General features: G+C 35.8%; 2 protein-coding genes across 3 annotated transcripts in view; one reads left to right on the plus strand and one right to left on the minus strand.

The window, feature by feature from the left end:
• Nucleotides 1–416: 416 nt before the first annotated feature.
• SELENOP (selenoprotein P) lies at nucleotides 417–12,588 on the plus strand. 2 transcript variants are annotated; one of them, XM_017862241.1, is made up of 5 exons: nucleotides 417–655; nucleotides 4,108–4,323; nucleotides 5,365–5,577; nucleotides 7,694–7,811; nucleotides 11,132–12,588. In XM_017862241.1, exons 2-5 carry the CDS (start codon nucleotides 4,121–4,123, stop codon nucleotides 11,741–11,743), a joined length of 1,146 nt encoding a protein of 381 aa, XP_017717730.1. In that variant the 5' UTR covers nucleotides 417–655; nucleotides 4,108–4,120; the 3' UTR covers nucleotides 11,744–12,588. The 2 variants fall into 2 exon arrangements, with proteins under 2 accessions (XP_017717730.1, XP_017717731.1); XM_017862242.1 differs by having other exon boundaries at nucleotides 11,132–11,725.
• The window catches only part of CCDC152 (coiled-coil domain containing 152), a gene marked incomplete at its 5' end in the record, with an annotated part of 32,885 nt that continues 24,722 nt past the window's right edge, over nucleotides 10,103–18,265 (minus strand). The window contains 3 exons of the mRNA XM_017862240.1: nucleotides 10,103–12,808; nucleotides 13,019–13,102; nucleotides 15,524–15,651. Of these exons, the coding sequence (XP_017717729.1) occupies nucleotides 12,686–12,808; nucleotides 13,019–13,102; nucleotides 15,524–15,651 (335 nt within the window). The remainder of the gene's footprint in view (nucleotides 12,809–13,018; nucleotides 13,103–15,523; nucleotides 15,652–18,265) is intronic.

Genomic DNA, 18,265 nt, shown 5'->3' on the forward strand with positions numbered 1-18,265 from the left:
TTTCCTTAAATTGTAAAGAAAAGAGCAGTGGTCCTGTGAAATCCCATATGAATTCAAGTTGTAAATGTAGAACACAATCGACGTAAGTCTGTAACAACAGGAGACCAGAGTAACTTGTAACAGCAGGTGACTTTTCTAACAAAGGTCACACAGTGTGGGCTAAGCTAGCACCTCATCACTGCAAAAGGAAGCAAAACAAAAGGAAAAAAAAAACTTTTCTTTTCTTTTCTTTTTTTTTTTAAAGCAGCAACATAATTCGCTGGCTCAGCAAATGCTTTTCCCTATTACAGTTTGGGAAAGAACCAGACTTGGAGGCCTTGTTTACCCTTAGCCCTTCCTCCCGCCCCCGACTGTACCATTAAATCCTAGATACTGGGGTGACTGAAAAGGATAGGGAATAAATTAGTAATTGTCAAAATGTTTTCCCTATATTATGCATGACAGTACTTGCTACTTTCTTTTAAGTTGATAACAATCAGCTCAGGGGTTTGCTCTGGTTGCAAGGTCACTGCAAGAATGAACATTGAACTATGGACTATACCTGAGGGGTGAGGTAAACAACAGGACTATAAATATCAGAGTGTGCGGCTGTGGCTTTGTGGAGCTGCCCGAGTAAAGCAAAGAGGAAGGAAGCAGGCCCGCTGGAAGGGGTTGTGTAAGTAGGAACTTCGTGTTTTCTGACACTTTATTCTTTTAGAGTTTGATAAATATTTTTTGAGTCTGATAAAATGTTTTTTCCCATAGAATAGATTGAAAAAACAGGTGGGTAGAGGAAATAAAAATAATAAAAGAGAAAAAGGATAAGAGTCTGAATTTGGGTGTGGTAGGTGAAGTTCCCAGTGGGCACATTTGACAGTTCTTGATTTCTGCCCTGTCTTCTGCACAGCTGAGAGCAGAGGAAGCTGGAAAAATCCAAACCTTTTATTCTATAATCTGTTGTGATGTTATGTAGGCAGTATTATGTGTTCAAATTTAAATATTTTCCACTGAAAGGCAGAATAAGAACAAACAGGGAAAAAAAACCCAGCCATTTGGATTTGAAGAGCAGACACTGAAATATGCTCATTCTAGTGTCTTAGAAATATCCAGGGATATTGTGAGCAGTTTCAGGAAAAAAAGTGGTGGTGGAGTGGGGTACAGCAGGTTCAGTCCACAGTGCAGAAGTGGTCACCGTTAAAGAAGCTAAAACCCATGTCACAATTAGGTGGTCTATGATTAAATGCAAAATTTTGTATTTTAAATGGTGAATGAGAGCATTCAGGTGAATTAGGGGCTTTCAGATGCTGGCCTAAAGTTCAGAGGTAGAGGACAGAGAAAGTTTGTGCATATCCTGCTTTTTAATGAGGAATTTAAAATAAATGTAGGCCTGTATGTGGCCATCAAATCTAAGTTCTGCAATTGAAAAGTGGTGACGTTAGTGAAATTTGCAACTACTTTTCAATTCTTACTGGATCAGCTTCCAGTAAATCCAATTGTGTTATTTATCTTCACTATTTTTGTATAGCTGTCTGACAACTATAATTATTAAAGGTTTATTGTGTAAGAAATAATTTTAAGAAAGCAAAATCGAGCAGCCTGTTGATTCTAATGACAGAAGAAATCCATAAGTGTGAACTCTAAGCTACAACTCTCTGCCAATGGGTTATTTTTTCATCAAAAACCTAAATGAGGGAAATGAGTGAAATAGTCTTTTCATTTATATTCACCATTCAGCTACTTGAAATACATGCTCTGGGCTGGGCACGGTGGCTCACGCCTGTAATTCCAGCAGTTTGGGAGGCCGAGGCAGGCAGATCACGAGGTCCGGAATTTGAGACCAGCCTGGCCCGTCTCTACGAAAAATATAAAAATTAGCCGGGTGTGGTGGCGGGCACCTGTAATCCCAGCTACTTGGGAGACTGAGGTAGGAGAACTGCTTGAACCTGGGAGGTGAAGGTTGCAGTGAGCTGAGATTGCACCATTGCACTCCAGCTTGGGTGACAGAGCAAGACTCTGTCTCAAAAAAAAAAAGGAAATATGTGCTCTGTGGCAAAGTGAAAAAATCAAATGCTGAATTTTTGTCAAGGTTCTATAACTACTGAATTTGTAGTCTAGGAAACAGAGAAAACCTAGCCATTCTATTAAGAAACAAAACAGCTTGAATTATTTTTATGTTCTCTTTGGCGTCTTAGTGCGTAAACAAAAATAGTTGGCGGCTATAGTTATTACAAGGTGATCTATCTAAAAACTCTCAATATATTGCAGTACCTAAGATGTCATGCTTTGGATTTGATGGAACTAGTTTTAATCCAGTCTCTCTTGTGACTGACTTACTCTCTGTGTGATCATAGACAAGCTACCTAAACTCTTAGCCATGGTTTTTTTCAACTGCAAAAGGGGATAACGGTCACATAATTGTCTTAAGGATTCACTGACATGATATATAAAAGTGCTTAGAGCCACCTGAATATAGTTGTATAAAAGTTAAATAAATGTTAGCTATAATAAGGATAATTGTATTATCATTGTAAATACCATTCTAGAGGAATTTTCTAGAAATAGTCCAAATATAACTTCTTCTTAAAATATTAGAATATTTTAAATGTTAGAATAAGTAGTTGGGGTGGCCTTAAATAAGCAAGTTAATTTGTCCTCTCTCTCTGCCTCCCTCTGACCTCACTCTCTTTGTCTAGTTTTTTTCTCTTCCTTTAGTCAAGTTCTTATCAAGGTATCATATACAGGTAGGAGTTTTGATGTGTTAAATAATGTGAAAGACAATCAGGGTTAAAAATTCTACCAGTGCATTAAAGCCCAGATCAATCTGATTTTAGCTTTTCTATTCTCCTCTTAATTCTGGGTTCACTCTAAGTAATTTACCATTAGCTCCCCACCTCCAAAGAAATGCATCTGCTTTTAAAAATCTCAAATCAGTGCTTGAAAATGTATTGCCCTCCCAGTTTTCAAATTTTGTCCTGATCTCTCCCCACAGACTCTTACATCAAAATGAGCCTGAATTACTTGTGAGGATTTTTCTTTGCTCCTCTCTGCTGAATGTGTTCCTTTTTCTTATCACCTGTCTACTGTTCACCTGTTTTGAACCACTCTGTTTAGAAAGCTAGCCCTAGTTTTGAGGATATTTCTAGTCAGGTATTTAAAACATTTTAACTTCGTTGCTCAGAGGAAGCATCTTTTACCAAAGAAAGTGCTGTCTAGTCATAGGAATTTTCTAGTCATAGGAACTTTCCAATGAATAGGCTAATTGAGTGTGGATTTCAGTGAGTCTTATATGGTAGAGGGGGCAGTGATGTGCGATATTTCTACTTGGTTAGATACATAGAGTCAGACTTCAAGGAATAAGAGAAACAAAAGGGAGCCATACCCAAGAAATTTATAAATATAGAATGTTTGAACTTGAAGAGCTAAGGGCCCGACATGAGCCACATTCATGTTGGTATACTGTCTTCTCTGCCATCACCTTTCTTCCTTGGTTCTCTTTTTTTGCTGGCTCTTTTCATTTCTGTGCAGAATTCTCTATTTATCCCTTTTTTCTTCTTTTCTTTTTTCTTTCTTTCTTTTCTTTTTTTTGAGACTGCTCTGTTGCCCAGGCTGGAGTGCAGTAGCGCGATCACGGCTCACTGCAAGCTCCGCCTCCCGGGTTCACACCATTCTCCTGTCTCAGCCTCTGGGACTACAAGCGTCTGCCACCACGCCCGGCCAATTTTTTTTTTTTTTTTTTTTTTTTGTATTTTTAGTAGAGAAGGAGTTTCACCATGTTAGTCAGGAAGGTCTCGATCTCCTGACCTCATGATCCTCCCACCTCGTTCTCCCAAAGTGCTGGGATTACAGGCGCGAGCCACCGCGACCGGCCTATCCGTTTCTTCTTGGAGGATAGAAAGAACAGTCAGAACTTGGTGTGTCTCAAACAAAAGTCAGGTTGTGTTTGCAGAATGTTATGTAAGTCACAGACTTATTTATATAAGCCACAGTCTGAGCATACCTTTCTGGAGACAGAATTCATGGGCTAGGTATTTTTAGGAAGTGGAATTATGTCTGCAGGATTTATAGAAATTCATAGTTAGGACTGTGAAATTAACTATGAAGAAGAGTGACAGGTTTTCTCTTTTACAGGACAGCCCCAGCAATGTGGAGAAGTCTGGGGCTTGCCCTGGCTCTCTGTCTCCTTCCATCGGGAGGAACAGAGAGCCAGGACCAAAGCTCCTTCTGTAAGCAACCCCCAGCCTGGAGCATAAGAGATCAAGATCCAATGCTAGACTCCAATGGTTCAGTGACTGTGGTTGCTCTTCTTCAAGCCAGCTGATACCTGTGCATACTGCAGGCATCTAAGTAAGACAGTCTTTGTGTGGCTTAAAATACCTTAAGGGGAAGGCTATTAAATATACACATGCATATAGACATAAAAGTGTAAACAATGTATTTAAGTCACACTTTTGGAAAAACTATGTGCTTGCACAGACATATTAGAAGAGAGAAACTAGGATGATACAGACCAAAATGTTTACAGTGGGTTTCCCAGGGTTATGGACATTTTTTCTTCTTTTTGTGGACCTATATTTTATAACTCCCTACTAAATATGTATTACTTGTGTAATGAAAATGTTCTAAAATGTACTTCTGCAAATAGAACAGTTACTTCAATACAAGAAGCAGAGAAGACTTTTGTCAGAGTAGAAAGAACACTAGGCTTGCTATCAAAGGTTTTGGGTTATTTAACAAATAAATATCAAATATATTTGTTGAGTTGTTCACCAGATATTGATTGGGTGGAATTCTCCTTTCTGTCATCCAAAGGTATCTGTGCAGGATTGGTTCCAGGATTCCCCTCACACACCAAAATCCATGGAGCTCAAATCCCTTATATAAAATGGCATCTATAACCTATGCACATACTTTTCATATGCTTTAATTATCTCTAGATTACTTATAATACCTAGCAGAATGTAAATGCTATGTAAGTAATTTTTATACTGTATTGTTTAGTGAATAATGAATGACATTGAAAAAAGTCTACATGTTCACTACTATAGATGCAGCCATCTTTTTTTTTTCCAAACATTTTTTATCTGTGGTTGGTTGAATCCATTCTACCTATAAGATACATTTAAAATATATACACTTCATTGTGCTAATTTGAGAACTAAATGAGCCAATATTTGTGTAAGCATAAGGTTTTAATTAAGCACAAGTTTTAAGTAATTCTAAAAATTAAAGTTTTAAAATCTTTCACAATAATATAAATAGGTGCAGTATGGGTTAGTTAAACATAAGAAGGAGAGTTTCACATAGAAAATTAAGGAAGAGGGAGAAAACCACTAATCAAATCAAATGAGATTATTCATTTTATGTGTTTCTTCCCAAATATTTTAGATTGGAAGACCTGCGAGTAAAACTGGAGAAAGAAGGATATTCTAATATTTCTTATATTGTTGTTAATCATCAAGGAATATCTTCTCGATTGAAATATACACATCTTAAGAATAAGGTTTCAGAGCATATTCCTGTTTATCAACAAGAAGAAAATCAAACAGATGTCTGGACTCTTTTAAATGGAAGCAAAGATGACTTCCTCATATATGACAGGTTCGTACAGACAAACACATCCCAAATTTAAAAATAACTGTTTCACATCTATTTATTTACTTCCCATCACACATAATAATCTTCTTTACTGTTAAATACAATGCCATATTTCAGTCTTCATCTCATATAATTTCTCTTTAACATTTAGAAGTAAAAATAACTCCTTATTTTTGAAATACTCTCATTTAAAGAAATTTCTATGACACTATACCCTGCTGGTTTTCCCCACATCCCTCCTCTTCTTTCTCCTCCTCCACACTTCCTCCTCTTCCACCTCCTTATTTTCGTCCTATCACATTCTTCCTTGGTTTATTCTGTATGTGTTTGTGTTATTCAGGGCTGTATAGGTTTCCTTCTATTGACACTCCGCACATTTTACCTGAGCAATCTCATCTATCCCTTGATTACAATTACAACATATATTAGGATGATCCCATATATATATACAAAGCTGAAACACAATGACTGAACTCCAGACCAGTATATCTACTTCATAGATACATTCACAAACATCTTAAATTCAATTATTCAAATCTGTATTGATTATCTTCTCCTAAAACGTGCTTATACTTTCACCTTTGTGTGATTTTTATATACAACCTATTGGAGGCAGATGCAGCCAACCACTAGGGCATATAATCCTATAATTTTCAGACCCTGCACTCCCAGTCATCATCCACCATTTTGCAGGACGTCACAAAAACCATCATGTATGGCAAGCTTGCTGCCATCTACCCCTTCAGAAAACTGTGTGACAGGAATGTATTACTGATTCCTTCCATCACACTTCCCATCACGGGTCAATAATCAAATTCTATGGGTTCTTAATCTTGAGTATATTTATCTCATATCCATAATTATTATCTCAAGTTACTTCCCGGTGACCACTCTTTTAGATTTTTCCACTAATCTCTTCACTTGATTTCTTCTTCTTTTGTATTTAATAGTAAGTGATTTAAAATAATATATTTGCTTTTGTTTATTGTCAAATAGTTTATAAACTGTTTATTCACATTGTTTTTTGAAATGACTTTTATTTTTGAAATGACTTTTAAAAGTAAGGCATGTAAAAGATTTCACCATTCCAGGAGGAAAATACAGAAAATTGATTATCTCTGTAAATTGGCATTTTGGTTAAATTTAAAAAATGACCAATTTGTACATCCTGTACAATTCTAACCTAATTCTTTTGCAAATTAATAACTGTATCTTCTAATTATTTTTAATCTAAATAATTTTAAGGCTACATGCCTGAATTTCTGAACTGTAAAGTGAGTTATCATTTAAGCATGATCTGCCCAAATCTACTTTTGATTCTATGAATAAATAAAACATTTATATTTTGAGGGAATCTCAATTCATGCATTATGCCATTATAAACATTCTTAGTTGGTGCTTTGTTTTCTTTGACTCTCCGGAGTCTGGTGAGCCCCACTTAGTCTCATACTAAATTTTAAAAAATTCATGTTTCATTCTTTTAGGCCTTTAAACTTCTAATTTTCAGGATAACCTAAAAGTATAACCTTTTGATAGTCACATAAAACCATATATACTAGGTAAAATGTGGGCAAGAAGAACATTTTAACCCCACCATTTCTGACAAGGCCACATGTTCTAATACTTTCATTGTGCTGAAATTTTCATTGCATTAGACACATTTTTAAATAAATGGGCTACTGGCCAAGGCTTGGAGATCTTTTTGTTATGTGATGATTTCTTGTTGTGTCAAATTTGTGCTGCCTTAGCAGTTATGACAAGCTCAAGTGATTTTCAGAGCCTAATTTATAAGTTAGTGGTTTGGGCACTGGTAGAATTTGTAAGTCAATCACAAAATTGTATTTGACCAAGTCACAATGATGACATTTTTGATATTATATAGTGACATATCTATAACTTCAAAATACTGGTATTAGACTAGTTGTAGTGTTGCTATGACCTGATGTGGTGTGCAGTGCCTGAGAGCTCATTTGTAGCTCTCACCCAAAGAAATTTAGTAAAGGCATGAAAGGGTCTTAGTTATAACCATTAAAGCTATAATACCTATCCCAGACTGTATTTGAGTAGGATCGTGATACAGAAAATATTATAATGACATTGCATTTGTCCTTTTTCTTAGATGTGGCCTTCTTGTATATCATCTTGGTTTGCCTTTTTCCTTCCTAACTTTCCCATATGTAGAAGAAGCCATTAAGATTGCTTACTGTGAAAAGAAATGTGGAAACTGCTCTCTCACGGTATTTTCTGAATTATTTTCTGGGGAGAAAAGAGGAAATCTTTTAAGAGATTATCATGAAACACTAACTTATTTAGATAATTCAATGCTTTTGCAGGCGTACTAAAATAAATAATAATTTTTATAATTAAACACATATCCTGTCATCTAACCTTTACTTTATTTATTTATTATTATTATTATTTTTGAGAGGGAGTCTCGCTCTGTCGTCCAGGCTGGAGTGCAGTGGCGTGATCTCGGCTCACTGCAAGCTCCGCCTCCTGGGTTCACGCCAACTCTCCTGCTTCAGTCTCCCGAGTAGCTGGGACTACAGGCGCCTGCCACTATAACCGGCTAATTTTTTTGTATTTTTAGTAGAGATGGGGTTTCACCCTGTTAGCCAGGATGGTCTTGATCTCCAGACCTTGTGATACGCCCGCCTGAGCTTCCCAAAGTGCTGGGATTACAGGTGTGAGCCACCGTGCCCGGCCTAACCTCTACTTTAAAACATCTTTTGAAGATCGATGTTGATGCCTTTATCTAGAAGGGCTTTAGAAATTAAAAGTCAATGTATTGTATTTCAGTTACCACCAAATGACGTTGCATGAGCATAAGCGCTCAAAGAATTTAGTCAGCACAAAAAAGCAACATTATTGTAGTATCCTGAACTTGTTAGCACAAGAACATAGCAGTAGCAAAGCTTACCCACAGCATTACTTGGAATGGAACTGGGGCCAGAAACTAGTTAATTTATTGAAGATGCAAGACTATCACATTTTTCCTGAAGCCCTTCCACTGTCTGCCCATCTGCAGTTTGAGTTTACTTCCAAATGGAGTAAGTTTTCTACTCATTACTGATATTTATTTCCTAACAACCATGAAAATATTTCTTCCTTGTTATGAGAACTATATTTAAATCTTTTTTAAATATCAAAGACACTCAAAGAATTTGATTTGTATTAACTAGACTTGTTTTCCTTCATAACAAAAAGGAAAATAATTCTAAACAATGTTCCATTGATAGGTCAGATTGGGAAAATTTGAACTTAGGTTTAAAAACAATTCTCAATTTTATTTGTAAGTTGTATTTCCTTCAGATTTTCCCCAGCTCTAAAGAAAGCTGCCTCAAATTTTTAACAAATTTAATTAATTAATTAATTTAGTTGTTAAGGAGTACAAGTTACTTACTCTAGTTATGTAATTTTCACATTTTAACCTTTATAATGATCTTTTGAGGGTTATTTTACTACTTTTAAAGATGAGGAGACTGAGGTAATGGAAGAAAATACTAAGAGTAATGACAGAAAAGTACTAACTCAACCTGAACTAAGCCTTTAATAAATACTAACTATAATGATTCCTCATATTTTGAGATTATTTCTGTATTTCTCACTTGTGCAAATGCTTGATAGTTATAAATATGCCCAGTTATATTGAAAAAGTTAGTACAAGTTACCACAATATGCTTAAAATGTGTGAATCATCTGTAAATACGAATTACAGATTAGACACTATTATTATCTGATATGCCAAATCAAATTGGAGTTTTTCTATTTCATTGTCTCCTAGATACCACTGATTATATGACATATTATCTTACGTACTATTTAGGAAAAAAAAATGCTGCTAATTTAATTAAAGTAGAATACAGTGAGAAAACACCACCAACAGTGTGGTACATTCTAATTTTAGAGATATTAAAATCTAAAGAAATAAGCATCACAGAATCAGTAAAATATAGTAATTCGTTTCTGAAATTAGACTACTGGCAGGGTGCGGTGGCCCACGCCTGTAATCCCAGCACTTTGGGAGGCCGAGGTGGACGAATCACGAGATCAAGAGATCGAGACCATCCTGGCCAACATGGTGAAACCCCATCTCTTCTAAAAATACAAAAATTAGCTGGGCCTGGCGGCACATATCTGTAATCCCAGCTACTTGGGAGGCTGAGGCAGGAGAATCGCTTGAACCGGGGAGGCGGAGGTTGCAGTGAGCCAAGGTAGTGCCACTGCATTCTAGCCTGGCGAAAGAGAGAGACTCTGTCTCTAAATAAATAAGCAAATAAATGAAAGAAATTATACTGCTACCATAGATATTTGTGTTTGTTTAAACCTTGAACACTTTGAACATTACACAGTATATTTTTAACATATATCAAATTGTTTATAACTTTGGAAGCAAACACTATTAGCTTCTAATGTAGAAGTAATTCAGAAATAACCAAATAAAATACCACTTAGTAGTTGTATGCTAAAATTTAATGGAATTTATTACCTTAAAAACATCAAAAGCATATCACTTAGTGAGTCTTTGGGTTTCTAAGTTGATTTTGTAATTTTATTTACAAATTAGTCTTAGGTTGAGATTTAATGTTACATTTCTATATCTATAGGCTTTGATTCTCTGATTGGTAGGTACCACAAAACAATAAAGACTTCTAGTAAATTAAAGAACTAGGATCATGCAGAGTGGATATTATGGTCAGTGGGAGTCGGGCAGTAATTTGCTATTTTCAGCTGACAGCCTTATGGTAGGGAGACATTAGCAAAGCTTTGGTGAAGTTCAGAACGTTTCCTGGCATAGGAAGAAGTATGAAAAACTAACACATTTGAGCAGAGTTTATTAGCATTTTTGAATTATCAGAGATAAATTAATATTAGATTACAGTATCATATAGTATTAGATGAGATGCACTGTTGACACAGGTACAGAAGTTTCCATATAGTTCAACTGCTTTTTTATTTTTTTTGTTTTTTTGAGATAAGGTCTGACTCTGTCACCCAGACTGGAGTGCAGTGGCACCATCTGATCTCACTGCAACCTCCACCTTGTGGGCTCAAACGATCCTCTCACCTCAGCCTCCAAAGTAGCTGGGACTACAGGCATGTGCCTCCACACCCAGCTAATTTATGTATATTTTGCAGAGACGCAGTCTCGCCATGTTGCCCAGGCTGGTCTCCGACTCCTGAGCTCAAGCAATCTGCCTGCCTTGGCCTCCCAAAGTGCTGGGATTACAGGCATGAGCCACCATGCTCGGCCCAGGTCAATTGAATTTAGGATTTGATATTAGATTGATTTTCCTGCAATCTAAGTTCCTTTTGCCAGTTTACTTCATTCGCTTCTGCAAATATAAGTACAGTGGTTTGGCTTTCTTTTTACGCCTTTAATAAAATGTCTAGGTGTTGAGACTAACATCAGACTTTCTCATTAATATAATACAAAGCGAGTTTGATTCTAATTAACTAGTTGGAATTTCACATACGTTAGCTCTACAAATCATTTTTCATGCATTATTCCTATATCTATAAACTTGTTAATAAGTGATTTATAAATTTGTTCCAGACTCTCAAAGATGAAGACTTTTGTAAAGGTATATCTTTGGCTACTGTGGATGAAACAGTTGAAGCTCCACAGCTCCATTACCATCATGAGCATCATCACAATCAGGGACATCAGCACCTTCGCAGCAGTGAGCTTTCAGAGAATCAGCAACCAGGAGCACCAGATGCTCCTACTCATCCTGCTCCTCCAGGCCTTCATCACCACCATAAGCACAAGGGTCAACATAGGCAGGGTCACTCAGAGAACTCAGATATGCTAGGAAGTGAAGGTTTACAACATCTACAAAAGAAGCTCTGACGAAAGAGATGTATAAATCAATTACTCTGTAAATTGCCCAAAGATTCAGAGTTGGCTCCTAGGAGCTGATGCTGCCATTGTCGACATCTGATATTTGAAAAAACAGGGTCTGCAATCACCTGACAGTGTAAAGAAAACCTCCCATCTTTATGTAGCTGACAGGGACTTTGGGCAGAGGAGAACATAACTGAATCTTGTCAGTGACGTTTGCCTCCAGCTGCCTGACAAATAAGTCAGCAGCTTATACCCACAGAAGTCAGTACCAATTGACGTTGAAAGAATAAGGCAAAAAAGTGAGAATGATCTTCAAACTAAATATTTGAAATAGGACATACTCCCCAAATCAGTCTAGACACAATTTCATTTCCAGCACTTTTATAAACTACCAAATTACTAAACCAAAAATCAAAATTAGGTTTGTGCAAACATGAAGAAATCTACTGGATTGGCTTCCAGATTTTAAATTTTATGTCATAGAAATATTGACTCAAACCATATTTTTTATGATGGGGCAACTGAAAGGTGATTGCAGCTTTTGGTTAATATGTCTTTTTTTTTCTTTTTTCCAGTGTTCTATTTGCTTTAATGAGAATAGAAACGTAAACTATGACCTAGGGGTTTCTGTTGGATAGTTAGCAATTTAGAATGGAGGAAGAACAACAAAGACATGCTTTCCATTTTTTTCTTTACTTATCTCTCAAAACAGTATTATCCTTGTCTTTTCAATCTTACACTTTTAACTCATAAGTGGATTTTGTATTTTAAGATCCAGAAATACTTAACACATGAATATTTTGCTAAAAAAGCATATATAACTATATTTTAAATATCCATTTATCTTCTGTATATCTAAGACTCATATCCTGATTTTTACTATCACACATGAATAAAGCCTTTGTATCTTTCTTTCTTTAATGTTGTATCACACTCTTCTAAAATTTGAGTGGCTGTCTTAAAAGATATAAGAGGAAAGATAAAGAATATTGTCTATCTCTATATTGCTTAGTAAGTATTTCCATAGTCAATGATGGTTTAATAGGTAAACCAAACCCTATAAACCTGACCTCCTTTATGGTTAATACTGTTAAGCAAGCATGCAGTACACAATTGGATACAGTATGGATTTGTCCAAATAAATTCAATAAAAACCTTAAAGCTGACTTTTTTGTTATGTAGGCTGTATGTGTATATTGAAACTAGAAGTGAAACTTTCTATTGCTTTTAAATAAATATCAACTAATGAATTTACTGCTAAGCTCAAAACCGTCTACGCTTAAGGTGAGAATCTTTGCCAACAGAAAGGCGTTGCTCTAAATCGCGAATGGTATTACGAAGAATTGCAATCTCCTTGTTTTTTTCTTCTTGAAAATGTTGCAGTTTCTAAACAAAACAAAAAATTTGTTATTACAATTCAGAAATAATAAAATTTAGTACAAGGAACAATGAAATAACAATAAAGAAATATACTTCTGCTATAAATTGGTATTTTAAAAAACACCTTACATTGGTAATAAGAATTAGATGATTTTTATAGAAACATGCTTAGAAAGTTTTCTTAAGCAATGAATAATGAGAGGAAAACTCACATACCCTTCTGTAGATACTTTGTGGCAAAACAGTAGAATCCGGATATAATTTTGATTTAGTCTGAACTCTTGCTAGTTTGGCATCAAACTGAATCAAATTGAAAAAGTTATTGAAACTCTAGACAATTAGAAACAATTGTTTCTATAATTATAGTCCATGATATCCTTTGACATGTAATCTGTAATTTAGGTGTAAATTACAATAATAGACAATAGAAAATCTTTCTTTAAGAAATAATTTTCAGAAAGAGCGAATAACACAAAAACAAGATTAACCCTGATTGCATGGTAAAATTACCTGGAGAGGTTTTTTTTTTTCTTTTCTTTTTTTAAAAGTACCAAATGCCTGGGCACTACTTTAGAGATTCTGGTGTGCAGCTAGCATCATTTTTTTCTCAAAACATCACGTGATTCTACAGTGCAGTCAGGGTTTAGAATCTAGTTTAACTTAAAGATGGGTAAAAATATTTTTACATTAAAATGAGTGCATTATGAAGAAAATGTAATAAACAGTCATGGGAGAAAACCTCACGCAGCTTTCCGCAGGAACTTTGAGGCTGAACAGTAGAATTTGAATACGATCTTGTCGATATAGCTTGAACCCTTGCTGGTTTGAATTAAACTGAATCAGATTTAAAAAGTGATCATAGGCCATTCTTACAGGTCAGATTTTTTGTTTTTGCACAATATTCCATTATATAACTCTTCTCTTCAGATTTAGTTAACATAGCCTCTCTGAGGACTAAGAATAAACTCTGAGATTATGTTCTGGTTTCAGGAGAGAAATGGTTAGGTACAATGAAAACAAATAACATGGAGCTCTGTATACTAGTTAAATAATAGACCAGTGATAAGGCCCAAATGGCAAACAAAATGTGAATTTCCAAACAGAGGATTAGAAGTTGGTGGTAGATCTTGAAACATGGCCTATTAATTTCATTTGGCCATTCAGCCTTTCCTGTGGTTTGTGGTACACTTGGTCAGATGGCAGCAGCAGCAACAAAGGGTAACTAAAGTCAACATCAGTCCTCTTTCTGCCCAATGATTACACATGGTACCTCGCCAAGTACCCTGGGGATTCCAAAGTTTCAGGAATATGAATAGTATGTAATTTTAATTAAGACTTGTGAATTCTTACAAGGTAAAATGAAAGCTGGGGTGGGGGCAAGCAACGGAAGAATGATGGAAGGGTAGATTGATAGAGTCTAGAAAAAATTTAAAGGACAAATATTTTGTCAAAGTACATTTGAGATTGTGATATCTGGTTAAGAGAACTACTTAAGACTGGTTTTTGTTTTGTTTTGTTTTGTTTTTTTGTTTTTTGAAACAGAGTTTCGTTCTGTTGCCCAGGTTGGAGTGCAGTGGTGTAATCTTGGCTCACTACTAAGTTGCCTCCCGGGTTCAAGTGATTCTCCTGCCTCAGCCTACTGAGTAGCTGGGATTACAGGTGTCCGCCATCATGCCTGGCTATTTTTTGTATTTTTTTAGTACAGACGGCTTTCATCATGTTGGCCAGGTTGGTCTTGAACTCCTGACCTCAGGTGATCCTCCTGCCTCGGCCTGCCAAAGTGCTGGGATTAAAGGTGTGAACCACCGCATCCAGCTTACTCAAGACTCTTGAGCAAAGAGCTAGAGACTCAGCCTTTGAGATGCCCTATTTGAAGTCCCTTTAAAAATTTTTTTTAGGAATTTGGTTTGTTTGCCCCAGGATATATATTCTTCCAGAAAGTCATTAGGAAGAAATTTGTCCTTTTATGAGAAATAAAGCAAAAGAAATTTCTAGTTGGTTACTGGGGTTTGAAAAATTTCTGCTGGGATGAGAATAATGTGAAGCGTTACAAACATTCTTCCCATGCTGGAATGGTAGAAATTATGAAACCTGCATAGAATTTACCATAAAATGCAGATAATCCTTGAGTTTTCTGTCAGGGAAATGTGAGTGCTAAAAATACAATAGCAAAAATAAAGTTTCACTGTATTGGTTTAATAGCCAATTAGATACACTGAAGATAGAATTAGTAAGCTGGAGAATAGGTTAGAAGAAAATATCTACCCTGAGACAGGGAAAAACAAGAAAATGACATATACAGAAAAGAGCATATGAGATACAGGAACTGGTAGTAAAGTCTATGAAAGGCTGTTGTCTCTCACCTAGTGTTGGGCCTAAAGTTGCTGCAGTCAGAAAGGCCTGCAGTTAAAAAGAAAAGTTGGATGTCAAGTAGGAAATACTGAGAAGAAAAGTTCTCAGAGGAAGCAATATCCTCTCTAAAAACCAGGACCTCTTGAACAACTCAAGGGTCCACTTTCAGGTCAAGCACTGAAAGGCAATGCAGATGACAATTGTATGGTATGTGATTACTGCAATCATTTGATGGAGAATAAGCATGTGTGAAGCCCTCTCACAGAATTGCTTCTAATCCTAAAATGTATCTCACTGTGATGAAAAACAATCAAAATACAGTTTAGACTAAGGGATGTGTCCTCAAGTTTAGCAGACTCAAACACTTACCTCTAGTTGTAGCTTGAGTATTTCATTTTGCTTTTCTTTTTCTTGACTTCTTAGCTTTGCATTTAACTCTGAAATTTCCATCTCCTTTTTCTCTATTAGTTCTTTGTGCTTTTCTTCATTTAATTCAACTGGATAAAATGAAATAAATAAAATTCATTCATTAAAAGTTTCAAAATATTATAAGCTTGTATTTCTTTAGTGCTTAAAATCATTCCTAAGAAAGTAAATTTTATTAATGAAACATATTTTAGAAATGGTTTACGTATAGAATAGCTTTTCTATATTTTTTACAAGACCCTGAATAATGTTTGAGACACATAGGTCACTTGCCAAATATTTTTGAATGAATAAGGTAATTTAAACTATTAAACATTAAAGTACTAGAAAATAAATGGAAGATACAGTGGTTGAAGAGGGACACAAAGCCTGAGTTTCTAGGTATGAAGGGCTCAAACTACTGGATGACCAGAGCTACATGAAGTCCCTGCTATACTATTCCACATGATCAGGCCATTCTCATGTTCACATCATGTCTTTATGCTTTATCAAATTTCTTCTCCAACTTTCTTATTCCTGTTAATGACACCATGACATCTAGGATGAGAGGCTCAAGAAAATCTTTGATTTTTAACGAGAAAGGAGACAGTGTACAAGCCCCACAAATGAAGGGCTTCCTAGCTTTCTGATATATTTAGATAATAAATTTGTAGATCCTACTCTGTATGATTTAACACCTTTGAAATGGGTTGAAATTTGCTTCTTCATTTATGACATGGTCAACTTTCTTAAATGTTCCATGCATACTTGAAAATAATACATATTCTGCACTTATTGGGTATATTATTTATGTCAATTAGTATCAGTTGTTTATTTTGTTGTTTAAATTTTCTACATCATTACTAATTTTGCATATTTGTATGTACTTTTCTACCACTAAAAGGTGAATTAAAGTCTCTCATTATGATTGTGGATTTGTCTGTCACCTACTAGTTCTGCAAATTTTATTTGGTGCATACACATTTAGAATTGTTGTTTTATTTCCATGGTAGATCGAACACTTTACATCATAAAATATCCACCTTCATCTCTAGTATTACTTCTTGCTTTAAAGCATATTTTGTCCAATATTAGTATAGCTATGCCAGCTTCATGTTGGCTACTATTTGCATGATATATTCTTTTCCATCTTTTATTTTAGGTATATTGAAAGCAGCATAGTAGCAGATTTTAATATTTATTCAATCTGGCAATCTTTGTCTTTTAATTGGAAATTCATTCAGGTTTAATTTAATGCATTTAGTAATATATTTGGGTTTAAATCAACTAGCTTATTATTTGTTGGCTTTTATATTTTGTGTTCATTTCTCTATCTTTTCTTATCTTCTTTTGGACAGAATAACTATTTTTACTTCCCTTTTTTCCTCCTCTATTAGAATGATAATCATTAGCTTGATAAATAATCTTTTATTCTTTCTTTAGTGGTTACCTTAGAGTTTATAACATGCATACTTGACTTATTAGAATTTAATAAAATTAGTAGTTTTATCACTTTATGGACATGATACAAACCTTAAAAACATTTTAACTCCATTTATTCCCCCTTTTATCTTTGGTGCTTTTGTACTATGCTAACTTAGCTAAATTAGAACTATGTTTCCCAGAATTCCCTTGTCTATATGTTCTAAGGTAGAGTTAGCCGTAAGAGAAATGTCCACAAGATTTGGAAGATGGAAGTATAGCAAGAACTAATTTGCTCTGATGTTTAGTATAGGATGCTGGGCAGTGTTTCAGTTCACACATGGTGCTGCTGGCCTTCTGGCTCACCAAATCAGCAGCTATTATTTTTTGAAGGCCACTGTAGGGCCCCAGGGAACGCTGCAATTTATACAAGTTGTCACTTATCAATGGATCATCTCAGTGATAAGGAAAAACATTTGGTTCCACAACTTCTGAAGCTCCCACCAGATTTCTTTTTTTAGCTGCTAGAAGTCTCAGGCCACGTGTCCTTGAAGCTCAACGGTGTAGGGCACCATCTTTTCCTGCAGGTCGTCATGTCATTAAGGTTGAAGGAGGTACAAGAAAGATGCAAATTCCAGTTTGTTCTCAGTATTTCCACTTGACATCCAACTTTTCTTTTTACCTGCAGGCCTTTCTGACTGCAACTTTAGGCCCGACACTAGATGAGAGACAACAGCCTTTCACAGACTTTACTACCGGTTCCTATGTCTCACATGCTCTTTTCTGTATATGTTGTTTTCTTGCTTCTCTCTGTCTCAGAGTAGATATTTTCTTCTAACCTGTTCTCCAGCTTACTAATTCTATCTCCAGTGTATCTAATTGGCTATTAAACCAATACAGTGAAACTTTATTTTTACCTACTGTGTTTTCAGCACTTACATTTCCATCTATTTCTGTAGTATAATTTTCAGTTCTCCATAAAAATTCCCCAAGTCCAGTTGAGCTTGGTGGCTGACACCTGTAATCCCAGCACTTTGGGAGGCCGAGGCGGGTGGATCACCTGAGGTCAGGAGTTCAAGACCAGCCTGGCCAACATGGTGAAATCCTGTCTCTACTAAAAATACAAAAATTAGCCGGGCATGGTGACATGTGCCTGTGGCCCCAGCTACTTGGGAGGCTGATGCAGAAGAATTGCTTGAACCTGAGAGGTGGAGGTTGCAATGAGCTGAGATGGCAACACTGCACTCCAGCCGGGTGACAGAGTGAGACTGTGTCTCAAAAAAA

This window comes from Rhinopithecus bieti, unplaced genomic scaffold, assembly GCF_001698545.2.
Source record: "Rhinopithecus bieti isolate Rb0 unplaced genomic scaffold, ASM169854v2 scaffold_64388, whole genome shotgun sequence".
NCBI classification, from domain to species: Eukaryota; Metazoa; Chordata; class Mammalia; order Primates; family Cercopithecidae; genus Rhinopithecus; species Rhinopithecus bieti.